Consider the following 15,057-nt stretch of genomic DNA (forward strand, 5'->3'; position numbering starts at 1 on the left):
TAGATTTCTCATGAATCTTTCCCCTCTTCATGTGCTCTGACCCGTTTCAGACACCTTTTAAACATACGCACACAAACTGCCATTGAAATTTTATTGCTTTCCCCTCCAAATGTGGTTTTGGTGGCAAATTAATTATTAGGCAGCCGCCTGATATGCAAGACATTTTTTAAAAAATGAAAGGCTGAATTATGATTGGTATAGTGAAGCCCCTTCTCTCACCAGCATACCAGTCAATAAGCAGTTGCTTGTACTACCTGAGTGAAAAGAAACGTGTACTGCTTGCAACACTGCACATGCCAAACTGGCCCTGTCTGGGCATGGTCAGGGGGTTGTCATACCTCTCTCATCCCTTCTGACTCTGGCTAGTGCCTCTAGGGCTGTGCTGTTGGGAATGCATTGTGATACTTTTCTATCAGGGTAGAAAGCATCTCTGCTAAAAGCCCTCATCCCTGAAAAAGAAATCCACAAACATGTTGAGGTATGAAAATGCACAGTAATGCACCCAAACAACCTTAACTCTGCCCTATAGGGGGAACCATGAGGGTAAAATAAATCTAACAAGACCATAAATTGGTTTAATGTAATCTGGGGCCACAGATACTCTAATGTACGAATCAAAGTCATATGGCTATTGCATGATGTCACTACAGGGCAGAGTTAAGGTTGTTTGGGTGCCCTAACTGTGCATTTCCATTCCTTACTTTTAACCTCAGTTCTGGATTTCCTGAGTTTAGGATACTTGCAGCACTAAATTAGTGATGTGCTCTCAACCCAAACTCCATCCTAATGTGGATTGTGTCTGGGAATTAATGGTAATAACTAGTGGCTGCATGAGTCTGTATGTGCAGCTTTTTCCTGGTTCCCATGAGCTACCTATGCTCAGACCTGGTCAGTCTCCGCTACTTCCCGCCAGGACCTTCATCCCCCAGTGTGGAGATCTGAAAAGACTCTCTGGTTGTCTCTCTGTGATTAGGGCTGGGGCTGCTCTAACCAAAGAGAGAGAGAGAGATCTGGGAGGAAACTAACCATACAGATGCAGCCATTCAGGGCTAGTCAGTGCTGTTGCTATCTCTCTCTAGGCTCAGGAGAGTGGGAGCCCCCAGCACCAGAACACCAAGCAATGGGCCAGGAGCCCAGCTAGAGCATCCCGCATCTGCTGGCAGGAGGCAGCTAGATCCCATGCCCAGCCCAAGGCAACTGGCGGCAGAGCCTCAAGGGGAAACTAGAAATCTCAGGGGAGAGCCTGCAGCCAGCAGGAACATAGGAATTCCTGTGTTCCTAAAGTTTGTTCTATGCTGCAATCCTATCAGGTTTATCAAGAGAGTTGCTGTTGTCTGTGTTATTAAAGAGCTCCACATTTATCAAATATCCAGATTAAAGCGTTGAATCATTTGTATGAAGTCTTCAGATTTCTGGGCCCTCATCTCTGACAGGCACGCTCTAGTAGACACGTAGGCATTTCAATTCTTGAGCATCTTGACTTTACTCAGTAATTGCTTTATTTTGACTTTCCATTTAGTAGCATCATACCTCTCACCTGCTAAGGCTCAAAGGTGGCCTCACACAGTTTCACTAAGACCCAAAATGAGGGTCACCAAAATTAGTATTCATCCAGGAAACTTAAAATGCTGTGGGATTCCGTCTTTTAGTGTAAACAACTCTTTCTGTGTTCTCTGATTCATGAGTCTGTAATTTTTGATTCAATTGACTTTCTACAATAAAAAGCGAAGGGGCATTGAATTTGTGTGAAACACAGATAACTTCTGGGACTAAAATGCGCAGTGACCCTTAGAATGCAGAACATTGTGAGGTATGAGTATTATAAGTTCTTCCCAACTCTGTGACTGGCATAGTGCTGAAAAGAATTTAGTGTCATGAAAGAAAAATACCTATGTATGACCACATTTCTTTCCCCCACCCCAGATCCTGCACCATTCTTAATTTTTAGCCATGGAAATGCCATCTTTAGAGTTGACAGAGAGGGGACCAATCACGAACGGCTAGTTGCCAATGCTGGCGTATCAGTGCTCATAGATTTTCATTACAAAGAAGAGAAAATGTATTGGGTGGACTCTGAAAAAGGGCTTCTGCAACGAGTGTACCTGAATGGCACAAAACAAGAGGTAAGGTGGTAATTGCCATGGGATTCTCCAAGAAACCATGCATAATGACAAATCTGATGTGAGGGGGCTACTCTTCAGATACAGTGGTGCAGTTTCTGCTTACAGATTTGCAATTGTAAGTGTGCATCCCTGGCACGCTAGCCTTGGCAGCAACGGGGGGGCATGGGGTCTGGGTACAGTGGGCTACCCCACTGGCATTCACAATACACACAATCTCTTTAATAAGGTGAGGGGATGGTGATAGAATAAAGGCTAAGGGGAGGAAATTTAGACTAATCTAGGTTTGTTGTTCTCGCAGACAGTACTAATTTCTACCAGCTTTAAATATATCACTGGAATTGTGGGATTTTCTCAAATAGACTTTTTCAGAAATCCAAGCTTGCACAGCTAGTATGAAGAGAATGTACGTAACTCCCCTGACATTTTTCTTGAAACTACTAATTGAGAGCTAAGATTACAAGAACACTCCTTTCAGCATTACCTCTCTTGCTCAGAAACAGCTGTGCTCTATATCTGGCTAAGGTTGTGTGGCAAAGACAAAGGAACTTCAGCACTTCCAGAACCCGAGATGCTGCCAGTTCTGCAGTGGACTACAATGAACTCCTCACAGGTGAACTCCTGTGTCTACATGCAGCCTCACTGACTTATCCTGCATGTATGAACTTGAAGGATTAGGGCTTTTTCCAGTGTGTGAATGGATATTTTATAGCTTAGGAAATACAAGATAAATTTAGGTAAAAGGAAAATCTGGGCAACATTGGGATACCTCTGCCTGATGTGATCTATTTTCATTTGAGAACAGCTCATCCTTGCTTAGCATGACTTAACTCAATGGTTTGCACTTAAAGATGTAGGTGACAGGAGGGGAGAAATGCAGCACAAATCAAGGTGATTAAAGAGCAAGCAAGGAAATCCAGTCTCTGTGGTGCTATTAAAAAGAGGCCAGCCAATGGATTTAAATGGAAGCCTCAGTGTGTTTGCAGGTCACTATTTTGTTTGGTGACAACTTTAGGATGGTAATTTGGGTTGTTGTTTTTTTATGTTTTTAATTTCTGTTTACAGAGACTACGCTATGTTGAAAATGGTGTTTCGGGGTTTGCCATCAACTGGATAAATCAAGATATTCTTTGGGCCAACCACCGGAAAGCAACTATTGAAGCAACTGACATGAATGGAAACAATTCCCGAGTCCTTTTAAAAGACTTAGGTCATCCCACAAGTATTGCTGTTGACCCTGGGAAAAGGTAACTCCGCTTGGGTTTATAAGTTCTTTGACTCAGTCTAAAAATAAACCAAATGCTCTGATGGCTTCTTGTAGGCTAACAGAACAGCTTGCATACAGTGTGTTGATCAAATGTCAAGTGATTGTTACAACTTCCCCAAGAACACAATAAAGATAAATAGGGTGGCAGGAGGCAGCAGCATACCAGAGACCAACACAGAGACTGACCCCCCTAGTTCATCAAGGTGGACTTAGCCAGGTGGAAGAGGAATGAGGAGGTTTTTGACTGTCGGGGAAGGATCCAATGAGGCCTCAGTTGATGGAGGTGGAGGACTTAAGGGGAATGAGCTTGATCTTCATTTGGTAAAGCAGGAATGATGGCTGAAAATGCTGAGAAGCCCCAATCTATAACATCATTTGAATTAGGCATATAGTACTTATTTAAAAGTAGGTGACTTTTAGAGAAGAACTAATGCCATAGTGGTTTTCTTTGTTCCCTTCTTTCTATTATGTTTGTCTCCGATTTTGGTCAGCTTGAATATCGGTTACAAAGCTAATGACTGTTGTTACCGTACTATAAATATTAGTGTTTTAGACTTGATAAGGGAGCTTCTCTAGGCTCAAAACCATTTACACAGAGAGCCATTCATAGATGCATCCACGCAGGGAGATCTGGCTGTTCTGAAGAGATATTTGTATTTGTATCATCACCCTGAATACTCTGTGCTGACTTCTCTTGACTGTGCAAAGCTCTTTCATTGGTAATGTTTAAAATAGCAGTGGAGGAGACATTGAGGTACTCCATATTGATATGGCAATAAAATATTTTTGTTGGCACTTTTAATTTATAATGAAGCCACTCATCGCTGCTGTTGAGACATTTTAATGTTAAGGCTCACGTGTCCTCCTCTTTTGCACTTATACATTAACCTTCTTTTCATGCTAACCAACAATATCTATATTCCTCACAGGGTTGCCATTTGAGTATGATTTGAAAAGCTGAATACCAGACTATTTGTTTTCTGTACTGAATGTCACATTTACCGATTTGGAAGTTCTCACAAGTCCTTGTACCCTTTCAGCCTAAAGCCACGTAGAAACATTTTATGAATGGAATAATGGAAATATATTTGCTAAACTGTTATGAACTCTGCGGACAGACTAAGGTGTATATATACACCTATGTGTGATCAACTAGGGATTTATTTTAAAGCATTACTCACATGCTGTCGTGTCAGGCTAGTTAGCTATTAATAAACTGTTTAGATCCTCCTAGAAGTCTACTTTCTTATGTATCATTTTTATATTTTAGCACATTCTGCTTGTCTGAAAGTCCTGATGGTGCTATTTTAATATTAATATAGTGAAGTCAAGCAGTCGGTAAATTAATTTCCAGAGGGACAAACATATGCAGTGTCAGAAACTAAGAAGAAATATAGCTTCCTGAAAATGTGTACAACTCTCAAGTAATGAAGTTCAGCATGATAGCTAAATTAATAATCACATTTTTCTCAAAATAAGCTTGGCTGGTTTTGCTACAGAATAATAATAAAGCAACTTTTTCCTGTATTCCGCTATTTCCTGTGTGGAGTTTAGGCATGGTCAAGAATCTGTAAGAGGAGGCGCTGTTGTCTAGGGGTACTGCAATGGATTGTGAGTTAGGCAATCTGGTTTCAATTCCTCCCACTAATTTGCTATGTGACCTTGTACTTGTCACTTGGGCCTGATCCAACTTGTGCTGAAGTTAATGGAAGTTCATGTGAATTGGACTGGGCCTTTAATTGCTCTATGTTTCTCCGTTTCCCCACCTGTAAAATGGAGATTATAGAATTTAACCAACCTTTTAAAACATGTTGGTATCCTGAGATAACCAGTACTATAAAAGAGCGAACGATGATTATTGCCGTGTTTGAAAATTGTAATAGTAGCAACCTCGTATTGTCCTTACTAAAACAGTTTTTCATCTGTAGTTAATAATCTCCGATTGACTTAGCACATACCACAACAGTTAGATTGTAAGCTTCCAGGGGCAAGGTACTGAGTCTTCCTATGGCATTTGTATAGCACCTACCACAGTCAGGTCCTTTCTTGACTGGGGCTTTCGGGTACTCCCATGATATAAATAAGAATAATGATGATACACAGGCTTTGTGGTATATTATTTTGTACATTTAAGAAGCATTGTAGTTCTTTCAAATTCAGTATGATCTGACCCTTTTGGTCTGAATGGGATATTTATGTCTAACAATTTCAGTGCTATCAAGCCAAGCAATGCACTAATACTTGGAATTTCTGTGTGCAACTGTAAAACAAAGAAAGAAGCAAACAGAATTTAAAAAACAAACAAACCCTGTAAAATAAAACAACTATCCATTTATTGTTGGAGGAAGTGTGGCCAAGCCAGGTGTTGGCAAATATTGGCCCTGATCCTTCAAACCTCAAGGAGAACAAGTAATTTTGCACAAGTGAATAATCTCATTGGGCATGCATAGGTGTTTGCAGGATAAAGGTCACATTTTGACTATGCCCTAACATTTAGATTAAAACAAATCAATAAAATAGTAGAAATGGTATTTTTCAGCTAAGTGCCTGTAAAACAGATTCTGGATTAAAATTGCTTGGAATGGAAGAGCTGTATTTATCCACAGAAGAGGTACAACATAGGCATCAGCAGTGCAGGCTTTCCCCAGTTATATGCCTTTTCCCTGACTTGGAGGCATCCCTGTAGGAGTGAGAGGTTCCCGGACAATACCGTCCTCTCTGCTGGGGAGAGTCAACAAGGGTGTTGCTAGATCATGACTCACTTTTGGAAACAATGTTTGGTCACTACTAAACTGGATCCTCCTTGGGGAGTTTCTAGTGTCTTGTTACCTAATTCTCTCAGCCATCCAGTTCCCTTGAAAACATTTTTAAATGTGAAAAAAAATTGATAAACTGAATCTTAGCTCTACAATGCTTGCCACTGGACAGTCACCAGTTGGTAAAAGATACAACGCAGTAACCAAACTTATTTCCTATTTTAAAGGTGTCCCAAAAAGGAGTAAAATAAGGTGTTTGCCATATTTACTTTTTATATATAAAGAAAAACAATAAAGGGGAAAATATTTTCCTGCTAACCTATACATTAAACACTCAGATCTTGTCTGTTCTGGAAGTCTCCACAGTATGCATCCGATGAAGTGAGCTGTAGCTCATGAAAGCTTATGGTCAAATAAATTGGTTAGTCTCTAAGGTGCCACAAGTACTCCTTTTCTTTTTGCGAATACAGACTAACACGGCTGTTACTCTGAAATCTGTAGTGACTGAAGACCTTGTGAAATTATGATATTATGGGGAGCAAGAGGCAGAAAGCTAAGAACTGAGTGCAGGGGCCATTTTTAGTCAGAGTTTATAAAACTTCTTTTTTATTTGTAATTGTTAACATCTATTTAACTCCAATAGCTAATGAACATTTTGGAGAAATTATGGTCACCCATTCAATTAAAGTGAGAGAGCTCCCAACATGTAAACTCTCAGACCCACAACTGCTCCTCCAGCAAAATCAGGGGAGACTAGACTTGACACTTCTGATACATCTGCAGTCTTTTAAAAAAATACAAGCAGGAAAGGTATTTTTAAAAATGTTTCTGATAAGCAACAAATGTATTAAAATTATTTGCCTAAATGACAGAGAGTCTTGAAGCTTGCAAGTCTCAAAGTTCTTTAAGAGATGTAAAGGATAATGGCATCAGTATGTCAAGAGCAAGACTCAAATCTGCTTAGATCTGTATCTTTTATGGACTTTCAAGTGATACTGCATAAGTATTGAAGAAGGGTATTTTGTAAACATTCTGTTTCTGGTAGCCAGTTTCTGCATATCTGACTTTTCCTTCATGCAACAGATATCTTGGTTTCAGAGTAACAGCCGTGTTAGTCTGTATTCGCAAAAAGAAAAGGAGTACTTGTGGCACCTTAGCGACTAACCAATTTATTTGAGCATAAGCTTTCATGAGCTACAGCTCACTTCATCGGATGCATACTGTGGAAAGTGTAGAAGATCTTTTTATACACACACTTTGTTATAAAAAGATATTCTACACTTTCCACAGTATGCATCCGATGAAGTGAGCTGTAGCTCACGAAAGCTTATGCTCAAATAAATTGGTTAGTCTCTAAGGTGCCACAAGTCCTCCTTTTCTTTTTAGATATCTTGGTATTACTCAACTTTTGAATTAGACGTTTCGGTTCTGGGAATACTGTGATAAAAATGAATACTGAAAAAAAGGGAGGTTAATAACAGATAATACGCATCAGCTGCTGCACGATCTTGCAAATAGTTCTTTCAAAATATGACTCATTTTTGTCTTTAGGTTTTTATTTTGGTCTTCAGATGGTGCTCTTTCTAGCGTTCACAGAGCAATCCTTGATGGAACTGACATGAGAAGTGTTTTGAGGACCACAGAAAAAATAAAGACCATCTCATTGGATTTTATTGACATGAGACTCTTTTGGATCCAGTATGATAGTGAGAAAGATGTTTCACGCATTGGATCATGTGACTATAATGGTGGCTCTATACATTTGCCCAAACATTCTGCCCGGTAAGTTTTTTCTGTGTTGGATAGAAGGAAACTAAACTCTTCCCCTTCTTCTTTGAGTCTGGAAACAATAAAGATTGTAAAGTACAGACAAAATGGCACAACATTTTCAGAAGATGATAGGAAAATAGAATAAACAACCCATTTTCATTGCTGTCTGAATACTCCTCCTCCTTGGCACTTTTCATCTTCAAAGCTTTTAGCAAAGGACAACTCATTAATCCTCAGGACTCTCCTGTTAAGTAGGTATGTATAATTATTAGCTCCTTCCTATATATGGAGAAACTGAGGCAAAGAAGTTAATTGATTTGCCACAGGTCACAGCAGGTGGGCTCAGAGGAGAACTCAGGAGTGTGGGCTTCCAGCCTGTGCTCAGACCACCAATCATGTCTTGTCTTCCTCTTCTGGCTGATAGTCATATACAATCTTGCTGTCCTCTTCAGCTGCTGGATCTGGAGGCTTTCCTGACCCTGGCAGCACTCGATCTACACATTGTCCAATTCTCTGCTGATTTTATTGCTCTGGTCATTTCCAGAGAAACAGAACTAGTGACAATGAGTGTCTCCGTCATCAACGGTCATCATAAGCCTTATCTATACTAGAGAATTTTGGCATTACAAGCACTTGTGACATTGAACACACAAGAGTGCTTGCAATTGTACACATTGCTTTTGCTTGGAGCAAGGCTCGTTTTTGTTGCATTCTGTGTCAGGTCACTCTGCAGTAATGAACTGACTGCAACATGGATAGAAAGTTGCACTCCTGTAATTGCCAGTTGCTCTCCTGTAATTGCCAGCACTGTACCAGAATGTTCCTTTTACCCTTCCAATGGCTTCTTCCTGAGGTCTGTATAAGCAAAGATCTGTCTCTACACAGTGTAGGAGGTGCTCAGGAATGGTTCCCTTCACCTATAGACCTCAAGATGCTAGGGGAAAATCCCCTCTTTCAGTACCAACTGTCCCCCATGGGCCCTGGTATATCAGTCCTCCCCATCCTGTGTTCCAGTCAAATAGTACAATACCTGCCCCCTCTGCCATCCTGTTCACTTCCTGAGAAGGGTTAATGCCCTCGAATGATGGACACTTTAGGAGCTGTACAAGACTGAGCTCCTTTTGCATACATTTTAAGAGTTGCGGAAGAAAGACCAGGACAGTGGACTTTAGAAAGTCTATATCTCCTGTATTAAGGCCCAGTCCTGGGGATCTTCTAGGAACTGTGGGATTGTTATCTAGGGGCTAGATTATTAAATGTATTTGAGTGCCTAAAGATGCAGATATGCACCCAGTGGGAATTTTCAAAAGAACCTAGGCACCTAACTCCCATTGAGTTTCAATCAATTTTGAAATCAATGGAACTTGAGAATTAGGCACTCAGGCACTTTTGAAAATCCTACTAGGTGCCTATCTGCACTTTAAATATCTGGCCCCTAGTGCTTCTGCAATGGTACAGGATTACTGTGTGGACAGATTGCAATAATGCACTTGAAAAAAGGATGCCTACTATGGATGCCCTGCATCACTGCAACTTACATCAATACAGCCACACCAATGGAAGTTGCAATGGTACAATTCTCTGTTGTAGACAAGGTTTTATCACATCCTGGTATATATGATATACTCCTCAGACAACCTGCCTTCGCAGAATTGTGTTTTGTATCAACTGCCCTGTGTCTGGTCCATAAAACATATCTGTTAAGACTGTAGGTCTGGAAATTGGGAGGTTTTATGCAAATAAAGTGCCACCTAATTGTATGTTTCAGTATGTGTCATCTCATTTGCATACAATTTCCATAAAATCTAAGTTTCCCTGCACACTGTCAAATCTCTATCAGTTGCTCCCATTGAATTTACCCACATCCCATCAACCCAGTCTCTCTAGCTCCCTACTTCCTCCTTTGAGTTTCCCTGTGTTCTCAGGGGAAAAATTATTTTCCCTTGAGCTCTGGAAGGGGCAGAGTCTCCTCCTTCCTCCCCATGTGTATGTTCTGGGAAATGGAAACCAGCATACTGCTCTTACTAGCCATCTATGCAGCGTTTCTAGCCTCTCTCTTGCTCCTGAGAGGCTCAGGAACCCAGCTGAGGGTGCTAGAAATCAGTAGTCTCCTAAAGAAATGGGGATGCTTAACAGGCATGGTTCCTTCCACAAAGGCACATGGCATAATGTGTTGTCTGTTTTAAACCATGGGCTCAATAGAGTTAGCCAGAATACCAGGACTTTCTCTGTGAAACAGGGCAGTCCTGGTCAACTAGTCACTCAAGCTGCAGGAGCTGTTAGTAATTGTTTGGCTGGCCCCACTGTATCTGCAATATGTTGTGTGCTGTGTTGTGAACAACAGTATATTGTGTCCATAGTGACATTTCCACGGTCATACCATACCTCACAAACCATTCAATCACGTGTTCACAGATTTCAATTTCTGATTAAAAAGTACGTCAGGGTATCTGAAGCAAACATGGTTGATCTAGATGTTCCATGTTTTCAGGAGCCATTAAGCAAATGATTAAATAGGGATGAAACCAAATGTTGTTTGTTATTTCTTCTCCACTCCAGACACCGTTTATTTGGCATATCTCTGTTTACTGAGTACTTCTACTATTCAGAGCCGAAAAGTGGCACGATCCAGAGAGCCAATAAATTTACAGGAAAAGTTATAGTCACACTCAGCCTGAAACCATCATTTTTGCCACCTGCTGAAGTAAAAGTGGTGCATCCATTTAAACAGCCTGGTGCAAGAACAGATGCTCGAGATTTTGGTAAGTCACCAAATAATGACATTCTTATGTGTGTAAGAATATTGTCACACACTCCATTTAATTTTTCAGGATGGAATTTTCTTCAGCAAGAGTTCTGGCCCTTTTGAAGTCGATGACAAAATTCCCATGGGCTGCACTGGGGCCAGGGTTTCACTCAATATGCATGGCTTTAACAGGAGCTTCAGTTAGGAAGTACACAGAGAACAATCCTAATTCTATTAATTTACGAATGAGGAACATCCACATGAATTAATTTCTTTGTGTGTGTGTGTGTGTGTGTGCACGCATATCCCTAAGTATATCAAACATACATCTTGGCAACGCCCCTTCTAGGCTAACTTCCTCAATTCCTGTCCCCTCGTGGACCTTTCATTCTAAGGCATAATTGAAAACCTTGCTATCAGTCCTAAGTTGTTCCGAGAAATGTATGAAATTTCCAACCAATAAGATGTATGTATGTCTCAGTCCCACTCTGAAGTAACTGGATTAAGGGTCACACTGTTTACCCTAGGACTGATATGGAATTTCAATAGAAACTTTTAAATAAGAAGCGTGAGTCTGTGTGATTTACAGTAAGTCACCTCAAAGTGTGACCACACCATGGGTATTTTACTGTGGGATCTGAGATGAATATAGGTGAAGGGATCCCCACTATTGCAACATGGCACCTAAATACCACAGTGGTGGGTGCACTATAAATGCCCGGAGAGGAGGAAAAAAAACGGGGCCTGACTCTCCACTGTCTTGCCCCTTGTGTAGTCATTTATTCGTATCCAACTGGGTGTGAATGGTTATTATTGAGATGCAGTGCCATTTTGCACTTCTTTTGTACAAAGTGCAGGACAGTGGAGAATCAGGCACCTGAGAGCGTACTATCGTAATTCCACAGCTCCCATGGAAGGTTAAGAACCATGTGATTCTGAGCGACTCAGGTGGTGAGGAACACAGAGTATTTCTTAACAAAAATTATAATGTAAAAAAACCCCTCTTGAAACATAACTTGGAAACTACCCCATATCTCTTGTCCTTCTATTGACCCTCGTCTCCCTTCACTCCATCCGATGCCATATTTGGGCCCACTCTCCCCTTGGAGAGTACCATGGCGTGGTAGAAACCAAGATCTTCAAGAGGTATCGCCTGTGGAAATATTTAATTTTCACGTCAAGCATTTATTCTGCTGCAGCAGGGATGCTAGCAATTAAAATCGAATGGCAAGTGCTTGCATGACAACAAAACACACAGCCATGACCTTAAGGAGCCTGTCCGTTTATTCAGAGATTTTTCCACTGCTCTGTACAACGTATCACTTTGAACCTGGCGGACTGAATCATTCCCTTTGAAAAAACACACACACAGCCACCGGACCAGGGTAGGTGTGGGTCAGAGGGTGAAGCGTCTGCATATTGCTTAGCGTGATGCAACTAGTTGACCCAAGTTTGGAAGGTACTGCATAATTTCTCCTAAATCCTGAGCTGGTATTGACCAATAGGGTGTGTCTGCATGTGGAAGGGGTGGGGGGAGAAGAAACGGGCTAGTTCATAATTGCTGACACAATGAATGCCAGGGGATGTCAGCTGGGTTATAAGCATTCCCTTGAGGCAAAGTACATAATGTAAAGCTTATTGATTCTGGACACTTTGCTTTTACTCTTCTCATCGGAGCTTAAATGTATTCTCCCCCGCCTTTTCCCCAAAGAGTATATACTGCTTTTCAGTGTCCACTTTTCAACTGAAAAAGGGTTTTTCCCCCGCTTTTCTTAGTGGATAAATTGTCAATGTTTTTAAGTGCACCATGCTGTCTGTAGCTTTACTGCAAGGATAATTTGGTAGAAGCATGAAAGTAAGTAGTGCTTGTAATGCGTTTTTTCCCTCTCCCAAATGGCTTCTTATAATACATGGGGAGAAAAAGAAGCTTACCTTGCCCAATCCAGATGAACCTTTTGGACTTTACATGTGCATCGCTTAGCTTATCTAGCCCAAGAACCAGGATTGAGAAGGTTAATTAGCCCCGAGTACAAATGAGATTTATAGGGGATCTTACAACAGGGCAATCTGGAGATGAGAGCATGTAGGCGCCCTGTAGAGGCTAAGTCAATGTTTGTTGCAACACAGCATTAAATGTGAATGATCAAACCTTATTTAAAACAATAACACAGATGGCAAGTAAGTTCTCCTCAGGTAGAAAAGAACCTGACAGGAAATATTTAACTGCTACAATTCCTGCCAAAGATCAAATTTGGGTTATATGTTGCAGGCTTTTTTCACTAGATTAATGCCTTGCTTGGGAGAGGTCCTCCACTATCATCCCCTTTTTCTTTCACAGGACAGTCTTGAGCTTGTCATGACTGTTTGTTTCACAACTAACAGGACATTAATTTGGCTTTGGGTTCGAGGCAATGTACTCACACAATGTCATGATGTAAATACCACAACCTTCTGATGCAACAACTTTGTTCTGTGGGGCAAAGTGTGAAAGGTGGAAGTGTTCTTCCCACATGATAAAGAATCTGAGGTAAATAGCTTCAGATTCAGCTGCTGATAAATGTATAACCCCTCTGGAATACTTGCCACTTCTACTTACGGTTTATAGACTGTCAGCGTTGTCTTAACATCTCAAAGACTGATTTCTCCTTTAATTATCTTTTTTCCCCTGTAAATACTGTTCTGTTTAAAGGGATACTAGTGTCAGGCAAAACTTAGCTCCAATTTTAGCTTTTATAGTCAAGCATTTCAAATATGGGTATCTAAATTTAGGTTCTTAAATCCATATATAGACACCTAAATAAAAATCTTTTGATTTTCAGTGGTTCTGAATATCCCATTGATCCTTAAAGCAGACATGGTGAAGAAAATGGCCTATATGATTCATTCATTCATGAGACCAATAGAAATATTTCCATGATATTTTTTTTACAAAAGTCCACTGGAAGCAGTGTATAGTGTTGCTAATCTCTTTGAGACAAGCAGCTCAAATTTTGACACTTCCAACCAAACCTGAACCAAGAACCCTTTTCATATTTGATTAAATAGTAATTCTTGATGTGCCTTTCTACCAGTTGGCCAGCACTTTCCATATTATGGCTGGGCAGAATAAAACATATGAAATACAATTGTTAGGCTATTTTCCATGTGGTTGAATTTAGAGGGTGAATTGGAAAGAGGGCACGTGAACGAGCTCTCTTGTACGTTCTCACCTGTGTGGTGACATGAGGGTTGTTTGCTGCATGTGTGTGGGTGGGGATGGTTGCATACTAATCTTCAGCAGCAGCAACAACAGTACAGCTATGCTTTGCCTGATCTGACGACGTGGGTTTTCACCCACGAAAGCTCATGCTCCAATACGTCTGTTAGCCTATAAGGTGCCACAGGACTCTTTGCCGCTTTTACGGTCTCATCATAAGTAGCGCACAGTAGATAAGGTAAACGAATCCCCATCCTTCAAAGTGACAATGAACGTGACAAGGAAGAGAATTCACCGCAAATGTTCCATGAAGTCCAGGCAGCAGAACAAAGTAGATGATTAATTATTAGCCATCTATAAACAACAGAGAGCAATAAAATGATAATTAGCATATGAAACAGAATGCAATATCGTACACGCTGTTGGCAAGGTGATAAGCCCTTTGTAAAGGGACCACTTTTCTGTATGTGGGCAGATAGGTGGAGACAGCAAAGTGGATCACAGATGCAGACAATCCTTTTCTGGTTTAGGGATCATTTTGCATTTGGCTCAGATGAGTCTCACTCTCTGACTTTGCAAACCAACAAAAATCATCTTGTGAGCCTCTGACTGTCGACCATGGGTCTTCCGCCAAACCAGTTCTGCCCCTTCTCCTGATGCCTCCGGGAAGTACCTGTGTTGGCAGGTGGCCAGAAATGATCCTACACAGTCATGGCTTTTAGCCTTCCCCCACTCTCCTTTTGGAGCACAAGGAGCTTCATTTTTAGACAGTAGCTTGCTGACTTGATTTTACAAGTCAAAAATGATGATGAGGTTATTTTCCTAGTTTGTGGAGATGACTGAAAAGAAGCACAAGTTAGAGCCCAGAGCATCTCTGCTCTTAACTGGCAGGATTAAAATAGCCTTCCACTAGAAGAAGCAAAACTTTAAAGAGAAGGAATTTCCTTAGAATTGGCAGATGAATACAGTACACACTAACTAGACTTGGAGCCTACATACTGGAGATCCCGCTTCCCTCCTCCCAGGCCTTTCCGCCACAACTGTGATGGGTGGAGGCACTCTAGCTGGACCCTTGGAGTAAAAGTCCAAAATAACCTCTGTTTGTTGACTGTCAGTGCGTGCTTTAGTGGGGACTTTGGGGGTTGTTTGGAGGAGAGGAGTTTAGCATGAGGATAAATATAGTTGGGAGTTGTTTTGTTCTG

At 41.0% G+C, this 15,057-nt stretch overlaps 1 protein-coding gene across 2 annotated transcripts in view; it reads left to right on the forward strand.

Moving 5' to 3' along the window:
• EGF (epidermal growth factor) overlaps positions 1-15,057 on the forward strand; it is an 88,113-nt gene that overhangs the window by 15,835 nt on the left and 57,221 nt on the right. For both annotated transcript variants that reach the window (XM_037897047.2, XM_007054419.3), the window contains exons 3-6: positions 1,924-2,123; positions 3,186-3,367; positions 7,695-7,925; positions 10,473-10,675. In XM_037897047.2, the coding sequence (XP_037752975.1) occupies positions 1,924-2,123; positions 3,186-3,367; positions 7,695-7,925; positions 10,473-10,675 (816 nt within the window). The remainder of the gene's footprint in view (positions 1-1,923; positions 2,124-3,185; positions 3,368-7,694; positions 7,926-10,472; positions 10,676-15,057) is intronic.

This window comes from Chelonia mydas, chromosome 4 (genome assembly GCF_015237465.2).
Source record: "Chelonia mydas isolate rCheMyd1 chromosome 4, rCheMyd1.pri.v2, whole genome shotgun sequence".
Taxonomy (NCBI): Eukaryota; Metazoa; Chordata; order Testudines; family Cheloniidae; genus Chelonia; species Chelonia mydas.